General features: G+C 29.0%; 1 protein-coding gene across 17 annotated transcripts in view; it reads right to left on the minus strand.

The window, feature by feature from the left end:
- The window catches only part of LOC127064761 (regulating synaptic membrane exocytosis protein 2), a 152293-nt gene that overhangs the window by 73455 nt on the left and 61967 nt on the right, over nucleotides 1-16871 (minus strand). For all 17 annotated transcript variants that reach the window (XR_007781824.1, XR_007781825.1, XM_050996288.1 and 14 more), the window contains 2 exons: nucleotides 13507-14157; nucleotides 3101-3218 (listed from right to left, as the gene is read on the minus strand). Coding sequence is in view for 15 of the 17 variants with exons in the window: in XM_050996288.1 (XP_050852245.1) it covers nucleotides 3101-3218; nucleotides 13507-13542 (154 nt within the window). In the remaining 2 variants the exon portion in view is untranslated. The remainder of the gene's footprint in view (nucleotides 1-3100; nucleotides 3219-13506; nucleotides 14158-16871) is intronic.

Consider the following 16871-nt stretch of genomic DNA (forward strand, 5'->3'; position numbering starts at 1 on the left):
ATATATAAATAATATAATGAAATAACAACGTAACAAAATAAAATAATAACCGACGACATAAAAAATATTGGGACGACATTTCCACACAAGATGCATTCCAATTCGTTCTCGAATCTATAAATTTCTAATGTCACTTCAAATAAATCACCATTAATCACCTTTAAATCACAATTAACGAAGATAATCGATCAACGTAAATTTCCTGATTAGAAAGACTTAGTCGACTAATTTTTTTGCACTCATTTCTCACGACGATAAAAAAAGAAATAGAGAGAAAGAGAAAGAGAAAGAGAGAAAGAGAGAAATAGGAAAAGAGAGAATGCTTAACGTTCTGGAAACACTCGAAACTCGGCTTTGCCTTTGTATCGCCCGAAGCGATTAGGGGAACGAGAATGTTTAGAACGTTTCAGCTTTTACTCCCACAGGAGAGTTCGAAGTTACGATATTGTTACCCTTCTCTTCGTCGACTCGATTACCGACGTGCCTGCAAACTATAATAACTTGTAGGTTTACGACCACCATTTTGTCCTTAAACAATTTTTTTTCTTTCTATTTTCTTCTTCTTTTTTCTTCTTCTTTTTTCTCTTTTTTTTTTTATCTTGCTCTGTTATTTCTCATTCTCTACACTTTTATTAGAAGCTCTATAAATATTATAGTTACGTGGGAGAAATGAAAATTAAAGTTTAGACGTGTTTGTGAGACGCCATTTTGTTTCGAAACAATTTCCTTCTCTTTTCTTTTCTTTTTCTTTCACTTCTCCTTTCTGTTTCTTTATCTCTTCGTCTTTTAACAATCCCATTAGAAGTTACGCGCAAGAAATTCTAATTATACAAAGAAACGAAAAGTAAAAGATGTTTGGACGTTCACGACCACCATTTTTGTTTCTAACCAGTTTTCTTTCTTCGTTTTTTTCTTTTTTGTATCTTTCTTTCACCTTTCCATTTCTTTTTTACAAATGTTACTCGATACAAGTAATACTAATTTATCGAAAGAAACGAAAAGAACGTAGTTTCGTCGTTTGCGATCATCGTTATATTTCTATTTCTTCATTTTACAATTCGCGATTTAATTAAAGGGTGTCACATCGCGATCGTAATTTTTCAAAGATAAGAAAAATCTAGTTCGTACGTTTGTGGATCATTCTCTTCTTTTCGTACGATTTTATTATGAGTTATATCCAAGAGATTCCTATTTTTCAAACCGAAAGATAAAGTTTGAAACTGTGTTTGGATCATTCAACGATAGCCACTTTTCCAAATGACTTGTCGCTCTAACGAAAGAGATTGAGAGAATGAGAGAGGGAGAAAGAGGAGTAGAGATAGAGATAGAGATAGATAGATAGATAGATAGATAGATAGATAGATAGATAGAAGCATTGGCAAACGTTCGAAAGCGTTTCTATCATTTCCGTTCTTCTAACTGGCCGATTAATTGATCGCCGTCCGATTCACGCGTCAATGTCACATCCGTTTAACCCCGACGATTACGACTACGACGACTACGACGATCCTACAGAATTGAAATATACGAGTTCGTGTTTGCCTACTATCCTAATTATCCATAAAGAAAAAAAAAAGAGAGAAAAAAAGAAGAAAAAAAAAAGGAAGAAGAATCACGTCCCTCTAATTAAATATTAATAACGCCAGTAAAGTTTGTTCTCCTTTCTATTAAATTGTAGAGTGGGTAAAAAAAAAAAAAAAAGAAATGTTTCTAGGCTGATTTCAAAAAGTTAATCAATCGAGCTTCTCTTCGTCTCTGTGCTCTTTTACCTTTGTTATTTGACGATAGGAAAGAAATGAAGAATACAAAAAAAAAAAAATGATTTTTGATCTACATTTTATCTTGTATAATTAGTGACTTAAATTTTATTAGGAAAATATATATATATATATTTTTTTTTGGAAAAAAAAGAAGAGGAAGAAGAGAAAAAGGATATTATAATCAATTATACAGATTATATATTATAAAAAAAGAATTATAATTTTCTGCAAAGAGAAAAAAGAAAGAATGAGAAAAAAAGAGAAAAAAAAGAAAGAAAAAAGAAAAAAAAAATATAGGGATAAGGAAATCATAATTTTCAGAAAATTATATTTTTTTTTTTGATAATTAAAAAAAAAGAGAGGGAAGAAAGGAAGGAAAAGGAAAAAATATAGGAATAAGAATATCCAGAGGACACGCGCGTACTCACGCGCGCACAGTGATACAGACACATACAAATTGATATTTTCTTATTTTCCCTTTGCTCTTTCCTGTGCAGCCCCTATAATATAACGCACGCTTGTCCAAGCTTTTATCCCGAAACGCACCCAGGACTATAATTGGACAAACATCAAGGATGTTTGCGTAACCAGGCACGTGGACATGAATCGGTGTTTGCTCATGACAAACTTGTATTTCGACGCTCTTCCTCTTCTCACTTTCTTTTTCGAAGGTCGTTAAAAGAATGAGGGAAAATTTGACGAGATATATCCTTCCTTTGTTTTTTATCACCCCTTTCTTTTTCTTCTTCTTCTTTTACTTTTTTCTTTCTTTTCATTTTTCTCCTTTTTCTTCTCCTTTATTATTTACAATTGTAGTACATTTGCATATATCTTCGTCGATCATAACACATATTATCGAAATAATACACGCTTTGAAACGTGAGATTTATTCCATCGTGTCAGATAAATATATATATATATATTATATATTATATATTGGAACGTAATCATTGAATCCGTGAAATTTTCTTTAGTTTTATTAATAACAATAATTCCATGTTCATTTTTCTTTTTGTTTTTCTTTTTTCTTCTCTTGAACAATCTTAAGTAAAAAGTTTTATTTCTGAATAAAATTGACAGAGTAATATCAAATTGATGAAAATTTCATTTGTTTGAAAATAAAATCTATGCAATATTCTCTCTCCATTTATTTATATATTTATCTCTTGCTCTTTTTTTTCTTTCTTCTTTTCGTATATCGATTTCACGTTCATTATTATTATTATTTTTTTTTTTATATTGATTCAACGGAAAACTCGGATGAAGTATTTTTAAAAAAATACGAAAAAAATGTGAGATAAACGCTCGACGAAAATAATGAAATAAAAATAATGACTCACCGTTTCCCGTTACCATCATTAATCCGCTACCCAGTTGTCGCAACTTGCTGAATGTTGTTCCACTCTCTTCCGGTGTAACAGCACCGGTCGTACCTGATTCCGATTGCGTCGTCACCATCTGCAACTCACAATGAAAAAAATCCCTACGTTAGAGATAATCGCCATTTAATGAGACTTTTATACGTGCGATTAACTCCAAAGCTTTTCAATGAACATAAAATTTTGCGGGATATGCCAGCGTTATCGAGAAATCGAATTTATCATCGATATTTCCCGGAATGAAAAGAGACCTTACAAATGTCACATAAGAAGTAAAAGACAAAAGGAAAAAAAGCTCGCAATCGTAAAAATCGAAAAAAGAAAAAAGAAAAATCATTTCATTCTGTATACTTCTTTTTTCTTTAGATATTCCATGATCAAATTAATGTTGGATGTTTTATGAAAAATGAAACATTTCAAATGTTGCGATTTAAAAAAAAGGAAAAGAAAAAAAAAATTCTTTTACTCTCAATATTTCTCTTTTTAATCATTATATAAATTCAATATCATAAGAAAAGTTAACAACATGATGTTTAATTAATTGATATAATTACTTCTAATTTCAAGATCAAAATTTCTATCAAAAGTTTCTCACATATGTATGTGAAAAACACACATAGAGACATAGACAACACACACACAGAAATATACGCCTATAAAGAAGAGAAGAAAAAAAAGAGAGAGAGAGAGAGAGAGAGAGAGAGAAAGAGAGATATACGATAAGTAAGTCTGATCATAGCTGACAGTGATGAGCAATATTCTACTTTGAAGTAGTACGAGTCCGACATATATCGGTCGTAAGAAATCAAGTAGTATAAGTCGATGATATAGGAGTTATTTCCCTTGTTGGAAAATCGTTCTGGATTCTCGACAAAGTATTAAGAGGACGATTATAAAAGATTGAGATAGATAGATGGATAAATAGATAGATGGATGGATGGATGGATAAATATACAGATAGTTAGAAAAATAAAGAAAAGAAAAAAAAAAAGAATGAGAGATGGAGATAGAGATAGAATACGTGCTTGAAATTTCAAGATGGTACAGCCAATGTTGAAACTTTTTTCATATATTAAAAAACCCGATGAAATAGGAGATATATATTAAAAATATACATAGATATAAATGAAAAAGGGATGCATTATGATAATACCAAAAGTTCCTAAAAAATTTATGACAAAAGCCCAACAACTGACACGTGTAACCTCGATGAGCAAATCTCTCTCTCTCCCTCTTTCTTGTTAATTCAAGCATGTTTTAAATAACTATTAGAGAATATAAAAGAAGCGAATATATTTATATATTATGTATCCACTTGGATGTATATGCAATCGTTATAATAAATTTTAGTATATATGCCGAATAGCCAATCTCTTATCTCTTATCTTTAAACTCTTTTTTTCTTGATGCATTCTTTTCGGATATATATTTCACTGATATTCGATAACAGCTTATAACTTCTTTCCTTTCAAGTATACCACGTATATATATATATATATATACCTACATAGATACATACATACGTATCTACCTACGTGCATACGTAAGTATATGCATATGTATATGTATATATAGATATATAGGTATTATCCGGCACGTTAACATCGCATAATGCGGCCAGGAGTCTTGGAACTACGCCAACGGTAAACGGCTGGAGTATGCACGGGGTGTGCGATTTAATTTGGGTCACCACGATGGAACGTTGGAATTGAAAATATTAAATAAGTCATATTCGCTTTATGTGATATACATATTTTCTCTAATACCGATAATATTCTCTCTTAATTTCTTATTTTCTCATTATGTTTATTATTAAAACATCTTTTGCGATACTTTCTTTTTTTACCAATTTTATTTCGAAAGAAACTGTGTGCGTATGTGTGTGTGTGTATGGGATTTAAATAAATAGTATGGTACGAGCTATTTTTGGTTAGAATTATTAAACATCGATGAATAAAATTTGCACGGACTGTTAGGTGAATTTTATAAATGGGAACCACCACTAAAGTAAATATTTTACGTGTATGATCGCCCACGAAGGTTAACGTCCCAGTCTATCAACGTGATATCGTGAAGTCTCGAAAAAAAAAAAAAAGAGAAAAGAGAAAAGAATCTTTCTAAGTCCTTAAAGATAAAAATAAGCGTCGTTACAAGGAAGAGTGTGGGCTTATAATGGCTATAATCTTTTTCGATGAAATAAACATTTCTCTCTCTCTCTCTCTCTCTCTCTCATTCATCTATAATAACTTATAAAGAATCGACGAGAAATATCAGCTGGCACAGCTTTCAAACGAATAAATAAGTCCTTGGAGTCTTAAAAAATAAGAAAAGGGAGAGAAAGAGAGAGAGAGAGAGCGAGAGAGAGAGATAGAAATAGAGAGAGAGAGAGAGAGAGAGAGAGAGAGAGAGAGAGAAATAGAAATAGAAATAGAGAGAGAGAGACACACAGAGAGAAATAGAGAGAGATAGAAAGAGAGATAGATAGATAGATAGATAGATAGATAGATAGATAGATAGATAGATAGATAGAGAAAGAAAGGAAGAGAAAGAGAGAGAGAGACGAACGTTCGATCTCCTTCTTTTTTTCTTCTTCGTAAAATGAAGCTTCGGATATTGGTTCATCGATCCAAACCAGAGAAGCGTTCACATCTTTCTTTTTACTCTCCTCTTCTTTTCTCTTTCTTTTTACTTACTTATTTATTTATTTATTTTTTTTTCTCTATCGTTTCGTGTAGATGCACGAGTTCTCGAAGTGTTTCGAATATCACGTTCGTAAAAAAGGGTAAAGAAAGGGAGAAAGGTAGTAGAGAGATAGAGGGGGTGCAGTGGGAGAATAGAGATAGAGATAGAGAGAGAGGGAAAAAGAGAGTGAGTCTAAGAAAACAAACATTGGAAACTCACGTTCTAACGATCCATAATATCTCTCTGGTGATTCGGAAATGGCGATATCGTGGTGAGATAATAGATAGTTTGCGGACAGATGTAGGAAAACGCGATAATAGAGGACGACTGTGCGTTTGTGATAGAATGAGAGCAAGAGAGAAAGAGAGAGAGAGAGAGAGAGAGAGAGAGAGAGAGAGAGAGAGAGAGAGAGAGAGAGAGAGAGAGGTTATGAGGATAATGATAATAATCGTACTATTAATGAAGAGTTTATGGTCTTGTAGCGTGTCTGATTGCTATTTCCCACGTGAAATTCTACTTAGTGTGATATAAAAAAAAATAAAGAAAAAAAATAGATAAAGAAACAGAGAGAGAGAGAGAGAGAAAAGAATGAGAGACAAGAAGAAAAAGTCAAAAAAGCTCGATCTAATGATCAATATAAAAATAAACGGATAAAAAAGAAATTAAAATAAAGAAAAGTAAGATAAACTGAAGAATGAATAAATTTAAATGAAATTGATGAAACATTGAAATGCATAATTGTGAGAGTAAGGCGAGCAACAAAGAAAATTAAAAAAAAAAGAATAGATAAATAAATAAAAGAAGAGAAGAAAAAATAGGTTTAATACGACTTACAGTACAAAGAATTGGAAAAGAAAAATTTTCCATAAAATATTACGATTCTGAACGGAACTACTTTCTTTGAATACTTCGAAATGAAAAATATGTTCCGACTAGTGTGTCATTCTCTCAAAATAAATGGGTTGCATTTGGTTCTAAAAAGGAAAAGAAAAAAAAGAAAGGAAAAAGAAAAAAGAACTAAAAAGAAAAAGAAAAATAAAAAAAAAAGAGATAAATAAATAAATAAAAGTAAAAGGCGAAGAAGAGAAAAAGGAACAAAGGAGAATGAATAAAATAACGAAGTAGTACAGTTGCGAGAGGAATAAAAGAAAATAAGAAAATAGACACGCTGATAGAAACGGAGATACGCTAGAAAAGAGAAAAAATAAAAGAAAAGAAAAAAAAGGACGAGTTCGTTCTTTCTTTCTCTCTCTTTTTTTTTTGCATACATTATACTAACTATTACGTACGAATGAGTATGTATTATACCAGTATATATGCATGTATATGCGACGCGTATGTCTTTTCGACTTTCGTGAAAATTTTCTTCCACATTTCAATCCTTCGCACTTTAATTATTTATCTAGCGAGCAAGGAAAGACAAAATTACTTTCGAGATCTCGTGACTTCCATTTTCCTTCTCTCTCTCTTTCTCTCTCTCTCTCTCTCTCTCTCTCTCTCTCTTTCTTTCTTTCTTTTCCTTCTTTATTCATCATCGTCGTCTTTTCAATTTTATTAATCCCTAGATAGCTACGATTTGACGAATATATATATATATATACATATTTTTTTTTATCTTTTCCATTTTTCTTTTTTCTCAATTAAGTGAAAAAGAAGAAAAAAATGAAAAAAAAATAATAAAAAAAAATAAATAAAAAAATAAAAAAATAGAAAAGAAAGAAAGAGATCGTTCACGACTAAAGAGAATATTAATTGTTAATTGTTAGTCACTAGTTGTTAATAATTATAAGCGTGAGAATTTGTCGATAGGATGAATTTGAATTATTATAGTAAGAAAAGAAGGGAATTTGAAATATTTGAAAAGAAAGCGCGAATATTACTTGGAAATATCGGAAAATGTCTCTACGTATATATTGCATACATATGCGCATACATATAATATATATAGAATATGTATATACACACATACACATATATATACAAATATATACATAGAAAAGGTCGATTTAGGTCTGAAGTCATCCTGGCGTTTCTATCGAAGGATACGGAACTCACTCGCATACAAATTGGTCCAAATCGATCGAGTAGATGTAACAGAACGAGAGAAAGAGAGAAAAAGAGAGAAAGAGAGAAAGAGAGAGAAAGAAAGAGAGAGAATGTAGTCTATGAACTTTTTTACGAGTTCTATTTCTCCTCGTAGACGAGCAATGCTTTTTAAAGTCAACGATAATAATACGAGGAACCAAGGGAAATAGTTAAAAAAAAGTTTTCGAAAAGATGTAGAGATAAAAGAATCTCACCTATCTACATTCTTTTTACATTTCTTACAAAAAATATAGGTATATATATATTTTTTTTTTAATTAAAAATTAATAAAATTTTGTTAAAAATAATTGTAATTAAATAATTACAATTGATTAGCCGTGTCGTTAAATATATATTTTTCTTTTTTGTTTTTATTCGTGTGATTATATAAATCGATAAAAGATAAGATAAATTTTTAAAAGATACTATAAGAAATAATATATTGTTTGTTGTGATATAATAATAAAGGATACTATGATTTCGATTGAAATTAATTAATTGGTTAATTATATACGTGTTATAGGAAATATTTCATGATCCATTTGTATACTATTTGAATTATTATGAGATTGTCGTTCATTTTAAAGTAAAATATTCTGTCGATTCGATTTCTACAATTATTAAGAGCCTACATTAATGTTTGAGACTTTTCAATTTAATATCATTGCAAATATAAAATAATTGTGAATATAAAATATTTGAATAATATATATTGATACATTAATTAAACAAAAATAAATGTTCAAATAAATAAAATATACGAACACGTTTCTAAATTCTAAAAAAAAAAAAGATCCCACTTATTAAACAAACTTTTTAATTGCTTCATTCTTAAAAATTTATTTTTTCATTTTTTTTTTTTTTGATTAATTACGACAGTTTTAATAATTATTAAAATTTCAATCGTAACAATTACGAAACAGTAATGTATTTAAAATTTCAAATGATAGATTTTAAAATGAATACTACTTTTTTAAATTAAAATGTCATGATATATTATTCATGCAATAGCGGATAGGTGTGGGTGGAATGAGGACGGGAGGAGAAAAGTGTGAAACAAAAGTGGCAAGGAATTTAAAATTGGCGCGCGTGGGAAATTCAAATCGAAATTTGAAGCACTCGTAATCGATGAATCGTGCACAGTTTACGAGCTCGCTTGTTTAACGTTCATTTTTATCGCAACGTATGTCGACCTCGTATGGAATATTCAATGGCGATGGAATATTCGGTGTGTGTATATACATATATATAGATATGTATGTGTATATATATATATATATATATATATATATATACGTGGGGGTATATATATATATATTTGAGGGTTACGATGATAGAATGGCAAACTAGCTTTTCGATTTTCTCTTCGAGAACACGTTTCTTCGTATATTCATTTTTATTTCCTCCTCCCACTTAGTTTGCATTTTCTTTCTTATATATATATATATATATATATATAAAAGATTCACACACACACACACACGCATCTTGCATCACTTTCTATTTATATATTTATCTATCCATTTCTTTTTCTAGTTACTTTGCATTTGAAAAGAACATCTGTCTTACTAATTTCATTACTAACTCATTTTCTTTTTTTTTATATTTATGATAAGATTTATTCATTTCGTATGTATATATAAAATAATAAAAAGGAACAATCGATCAATTAATGAAATAAATAAAAAATTATTTATATTATTCGAATATGAACAAAATTAATCTAATTTCTATTCATGTATTTAACTCTCCCCCATTTTCTTTTATCAGATAAAAATCTATCGATTATTGGAAGAAACTAATCGAATAATCTATAAAATAACAAACGAAATAATAGAATATATTATTTAATATAAAATCAATAAAACAAAATAACAGCTAACGAATACGTCGTTAAAATCGCACAACAATTTCCATATTATTTCGATCTAACTAATCTCCATTTATTTCGACCTATCGATGACTATATCCCTTCTAACAATGATTTTCGTATACAGAAGTGTGGAATTCTATCAGTATACCAATCCCATAACTTACGTCATTGTTCACACGTTCAGCGTTAACGTATTACATCTCTCTCTCTCTCTCTCTCTCTCTCTCTCTCTCTCTCTCTATCTATCTCTATCTCCCTCTCTCTCTCTAACTCTCTCGCTCTTAGTTCAAAGAGCATTTCAGTTTGAGCGTATGCATTTGCGTGATTGCAAGTTGCATCGATAAACACGGACATAAGCATATGTTCCAGTACACATATTCATTCGAATATATCTATAATGATACTTCGATATATATACACATATCTATCTATCCATCCATATATACATACATACATACGTATATATGTACATACGCACATTCTCTTAACTAACTATTGTATTACTACTACTAATCAAAATTTGTTAGGACGTATATACAATATATTCATACATGCGTGTATGTGTGTATTTCCGTGTATTGTGAATAGCGTATCAAATAAAGTTACGTATGTTGCTATATAAGCGAAATATGTCTATCCTATGTAATTTGCGTATCCGACGTACATATATATATATACACATATGCATATGTAGGTACGTAATGTATATGTGTATATGTGTGTATATATATATATATATGCATGAAATCGTTCCAATGGATCGAGAACAATCTGATTTTAGTGGAAAACCAATCTCCAACGACTGATTCTAACGTTTCCGAGTAGATATGTAAATATTGTATCGATAAATTTCATTTTGTCGTGGGAAAAAATTTCTAAAGCAGTATACTCGAATTCTATTCGATATATGTACGTATGTATGTATATATACATATGTGCATATTGAACGGCGAAATGGATGTATGATTATTGGCTTTTAAAAAAAAAGATTTGAATTGATTTCTTCTTTTATTATTATTATTATTATTATTATTATTACTATTATTACGGAAATATTATTACTCAGATTTAAATTATATATGAAGTATTAAATTTACGTATAATTATGTATAAATCAAATGTATTAATTATATTATATATATATATATTTGTCTATAATTAAATATAAAAATAAATAAAAAATAAATAAATAAATAAATAAAAATAAACAAAAAGATTTAAAAATTCCACTATTACAATTAAAAGTTATAAGCGTGTATATAAAAACAAATTTAAATATGATATCCAAATAGTTTACGAAATATAAAAAGAAAAAAACAAAAAAAAAGAAACTGCAAAATATGTATAATTTTTAAGTTACATAATATTATAGAAATTTAAATAACCTCTGTAAGTAAAAACCCTTTATAAATATATCGATCGTACGAACTTGTAAAAAAATTCTAAATTATTAAAAAATTACATACACTGCTCTCTCTCTCTCTCTCTTTCTTTCTCACTTAGACTAATCAATCTTACTGCAATAACCACAATATCATAATCGTACCAAAATCATAATATATTAATAACCACAGAAGGAACAAGGATAATAGATGGACGTTGCATGTAATTTACAGTATACACCTGTAACGATTAAATGCTTGCTAAATGCTTAATTCTCTCGTTGTTAGTGTTTAGTTTAGAAATTCAAAGGATTTTGATCATCCTATTCGTACGAATGAATCATTGAAATGGACCCGATATGCGATATCGTCCTTGTATATTATTATTAAACATTAATGGACCGTAGATATTCTCTATCTCTCTTTCTCTCTCTTTCTCTAAAATATGGAGGCTTATGAGATACAATCGATGTTGAAATCCGATCTACGTGCTTAATAAACAAACACGAGACATCTAATACGTTTATGATATAGAATAGCCTAATGATCATCCACACATATATATATATATATGTGTGTGTATGTATGTATTATAATTCATCTTCCTCCTCTACTCTCTATCTCTCTCATTCTACTACATTATATGTACAGAAAATATCATGCGTTCGAGTATCTCGTAAAAGAAACATACTAACAATAATTTTTTCTACTAGATATAATTTTAATTGCAAACTATCAACCCAATATAAATATGCAAATAATCCATGGGTACCCATCTTGAAAAAAAAAAAGAAAAGAAAAAAGAACTACACAGACTTAAAAAAGGAATAAAAAAATAATAAAATAAAAAAAAGAGAGAATAAAAGAAATCATGTTGATCTCAAAACTCGAAAAAAAAAGAAGAAAGGAAAGAAAAGAAAAAAAGAAAAAAAAAACAGAAAAAAAAATAAACCATATGCACACTCTCTACAGCTGGCTCTCGAAACGGTGCATATAAATTGCAAATTTTTTTTTATGAACTTGTAACTTCTTCTTCTTATTCGACCAATCACGAAATATTTGCTCGATTATTTATGGACGGACATCATCCTTCATCCTGCTGTATTATATTTTCTTTCTCTCTTCATATACATACATACATACATACATACATACATACATACATACATACATACATATATATACACATATATATTCCTTTGCAATTAAACAAATTGAGCAGAAATGTTATAATTAGCGTAGATGCGACTCTAGAGAATACGTATATACGACATAAACTGGCTACATACTTGCTTAATAGTAAGCAGTGGATATCCAACTGACCATCCACCAACAACATCTAACACTAATCAGTGGTTAGGTTGTACCATTGAACGTTTCATGAAACCCTATAGCCAAGAGCTTTGCTAATGTTTCCTCCCTTGGAAGTTTCTCCACCCTCTGAACGAATTAGTACGAGCTATGTAAATGTTCTTAACTCTCTCTCCCTCTCTCTCTATCTCTATCTGTCTGTCTGTCTCATTTCCTCCACCGTAGACCATCCACCCTACGTTTCATCATCATCCAACCCCGACATTTCTTCTTGTAGATACATTTAACGACTCTCGTTCTATATATCTTTCATTTTTTCTTCTTTCCTTTCTTTTTTGTAAGATTTTTTTATTAACGCAATTAGATACAATAAGTTTTCCATAATATTTTCGTGATATTGTGGTTTTATTAATTTGACGATTAGTTTCGATAGATCGTTATTTATAAAAGTCATTTTTATTAGTTCGTTTCTTTTTTTTTTACTATACTATTTCATTTAGTTTATGATATGTGTGTGTGTGTGTGTGTGTTATATTTTAATTTTTATAATTTGCAAGGTTAAATGATTCGCTTCGTACAATAATTGGTTTTATGAAATTAAAAAAAAAAAGAAAAAAAAAAGAAAAAAAAATCTTTTTGTCCCTTTAAATTTCTTTCTTGTTTTCTTTTGTTACTATAACATTTATAATAATAATTACTATAATATTTTCCTACAGTTCTATTAACATATATATATTTTTTTAATTATAACTTGATACCTAAATGAACTTTAGAGATAACCTGATATTTTCCTTCTCCTTTCGCGAGCTAATTTTATACTTTTATCCAATTAAATTGACGAGTCATTGACATGCAACTGAAAGTGATATTTTTTCGATAATAAATTATAAAGGAAAAATTTAAGAGATGAAAAAAGAAACGTATAAGTACATAGATAGATAGATAGATAGATAGATAGATAGATAGATAGATAGATAGATACATAGATAAAAAGATAGACAGATAAATGGATAGTTAAAAAGAAGAGAACTCACCTTTTTCATGAAGGACATCACGTTGGCGGGCAACATCCTGACGGCTGTCCACTTTCAACGACGTCGAAGAAAGAAGAAAGAATATAAAGGACTGCTCAGAGGAAGGGAGAGAGAGAGAAAAAGAGAGAGAAAGAGAGAGAGAAAGAGAGAGAGAGAGAGAGCAAGATGACGAAAACTTTTTACGTCCCTGTTGCGTCTCTCAATCGTCGATGTCGATGTTGCTTCTTTCGAAGAGCCTTTTTGAAGTACTTGTTAAAGTGTATAGAAAGGATGCAGAGTAAGATAGATAGAGATAAAGGAGAAGAGGAAAAAAGATAAAAAAAGAAAACAAAACCAAGAAAAAGGAGAAGACTTTAACGGAAATAAAAGAAGGAATTTTCACAAGGACAATATCGTAAGAACTTCGTCGAATCCTGTCGTTTCTGTCTCTTCTTTCATTAATATTATCGATGCTGATTTTAATTCTGAGCCACCAGGCTCCTCGGACTTCATCAACGAGGACGACATTACTTAATATTTTTGTTTAAACTCTTCTTTCTTCTATCAACGAACCACCCACATTCAAATTTTCCTCTTTCCTTTTTTCTATTTCTTTCTTTGATCTTATTTTATTTGCCAACGCCCTCGGGGGTAGCTAGCGACCGAAGCTATCTGAAACATCAAATATTATATCAATTTAATTTGCTATACCGTGCACAGTTAATAAACATATTTATAAGTAAATTTTACGTATATATATATATATATATATATATGAGATAATGTATATGTATGTACGTATGTATATATAAATAACTTTATATGTTACGTATAGTTTATAATATTTAGATGATGTACATATATGTACATATATATACGTGTATGTCTGTATAATATTCTGTTCATATATCTTATCTATATTGAGATGAGATTCATCAAATAAATACTTTATACGTATATACCGAACATTTCTATAATTTTATATCAAAATTATATGAGATAGTAAATTACGCAGATAGATACGTGTTAACCAGACGAACGTTTTAACTAAACTGAAGCTTTGACCTTCTTCTTTGTTATTAATATGTATCAAGGGATGTTTACTATTATTTATTGTTCGTTCTATATACGCTGTGACCTAGACCGTTTAAAGTGTATTTACGTTCATACGTGTATATACATATGTGTACGTGTATATATGTGTGTATCGACTAGTAGTACGTTTACCTAACGTGTTCTAATATATTCAAGAGTGGTTATCTGAATGAAAATGATAAGAGAAATTTCAATAGAAATTTTCGATTTGTTGGATATTTTATTATTATTGAGATTGTTACTGTTATAATACGATAAACGAAAATAACTGATAATGAACGAAATTGTTATTACAGAATAATTGAAAATAATTGAGAATAAAATAAAAATTAAAGTTTCTTATTTATTAATATAATACAATAATTAAAAATAATTGAGAATAAGCGAACATAATCGATATTATCGTTATTTTTTTTACTTTTGTACTTTAATAATCTCTATTTTTATTTTCGTTCTTTCGTATTAAAACGTACTTGATAATACTATTATCAAATACAATGAGTAGACGTTCGTATAAACAAAATAAATTCAAATGAAACAAAATAAAATAAATGTTATGACTTTCATTTTCAATTTTTTATTTGATACTTTATCTTCACCTTCTCTTTTACTTTTTTTTTTATTATTATTTTTCTTTTTTTTTATTTTTTCTTTATTTTTTTTTTATAGAAGATCATGACTGACATAAAGGTTATCCTGACCATTAGAGAAATATCATGATAATAAAAGATAATAAAATAACAAGTGCATAACGTGTGTATATTATGTGCGTGTAAACACGTGTCACGAGAAAAGAAATAATACGTTAATGGACAAATGTAATGAGCGATAAACAGTTGTATGTGAATGCATATATATATATATATATATATATATATATATATATATATATATATATATATATATATCTGTACATATATATGTATGTATATAATGGTACATCAGAAACCAAGAAAATGTCATGTTAGGTTAATGTGAAATTACGATCACTTTATTACACGATTATATGTATATATGTGTATACGTAATGGAAGGCGTGATAAATGGAGTCAGTATGAAAATCATTTTAATATTGAAAACATGGTATATACTACTATGATGTTCGTAATTAAAGTTCATTTCTAATCTTAATTATACTTTTTTTTTTAATATTATAAGCATATATTCTGGCGATATAAAAAAAAATTTCTTTTCTTTATTTTTTACTTTTCAATCATATAAATTAATAATGATGAACGTACTGACAATGTTTTTAGTTGAAGTTTATTTCTAATCCCAATTATTATACCTTTTTTATCTTATTACAAATACGTACTTTAGTGATGTAAAATATCAAAAAGAAATTCTGCTTCGTATTTTTTTTATTTTTTTTTTTATTTTTTTAATTATGAAAGTACGAGAAGTTAATAAACATCTTTGTACGAGATGCAAAATTAAATAAAAAAAAGTGAGCAGACAAGAGTAAAATACAAACTTACAAACGTATGCTCGCGGAGGTACATAAACAGGTGATTAAAAAGAGGACAAATATAAGGAAAAAAAAGCGAGAGAGGGAAAGAGAAAAGAGAAAAGAAAACAAAAAGAAGATAGGGACACCCACAGAGGTAACACAAATTTACAATAAAAAGAAAAAATAGATAAATAAAATAGAAGAGGAAAAAAAAACAAGAAGTAAAAAAAAAATAGAGAAAAATACAGAAAAAAAATACAGATGCACGTAGACTTCACAAATAGATAAATAAATAAATAAATAAATACATGAAAAAGAGAGAGAGAGAGGGGAAAAAAAATTGTGAAAGAAAAGAAATATACATATACACAGACACAAACACGTACTCGCAGAAGGTATACAAATACAAATAAACGATTAAAAAAATAAAGGATTAAAAAAAAAATAGAAGAAAAATACATACTGGCTAAAAACATATTCGAAAAGTGCACGCGTACGCACGTGCACACAAAAAGAGACAGAGACACATGCATCACCACCATCATCACCATACATATACAGAGATCTGCAGAGAGAGAGAGAGATACAAGTCGCGAATAAAAACACGGAGTAAACGTGAAACACGTTTATTTCGGTAAATCTGCTTTCGAATTAACGTTTAGCACGTGTTAGAAGATAGATGTACGTAGGATGCTATACACGTAGTTTGAATTTTCGAGCGATTTCAGCCGGATATATACATAACTCTAATGTGCGTTAGCTATCTACAATACATACATATAAATACATATATATATGTATGTATGTATGTATGTATGTATATATCTACGAATAACTCGCA

The sequence above is a fragment of the Vespula vulgaris genome, chromosome 6 (assembly GCF_905475345.1).
Source record: "Vespula vulgaris chromosome 6, iyVesVulg1.1, whole genome shotgun sequence".
Lineage (NCBI taxonomy): Eukaryota > Metazoa > Arthropoda > Insecta > Hymenoptera > Vespidae > Vespula > Vespula vulgaris.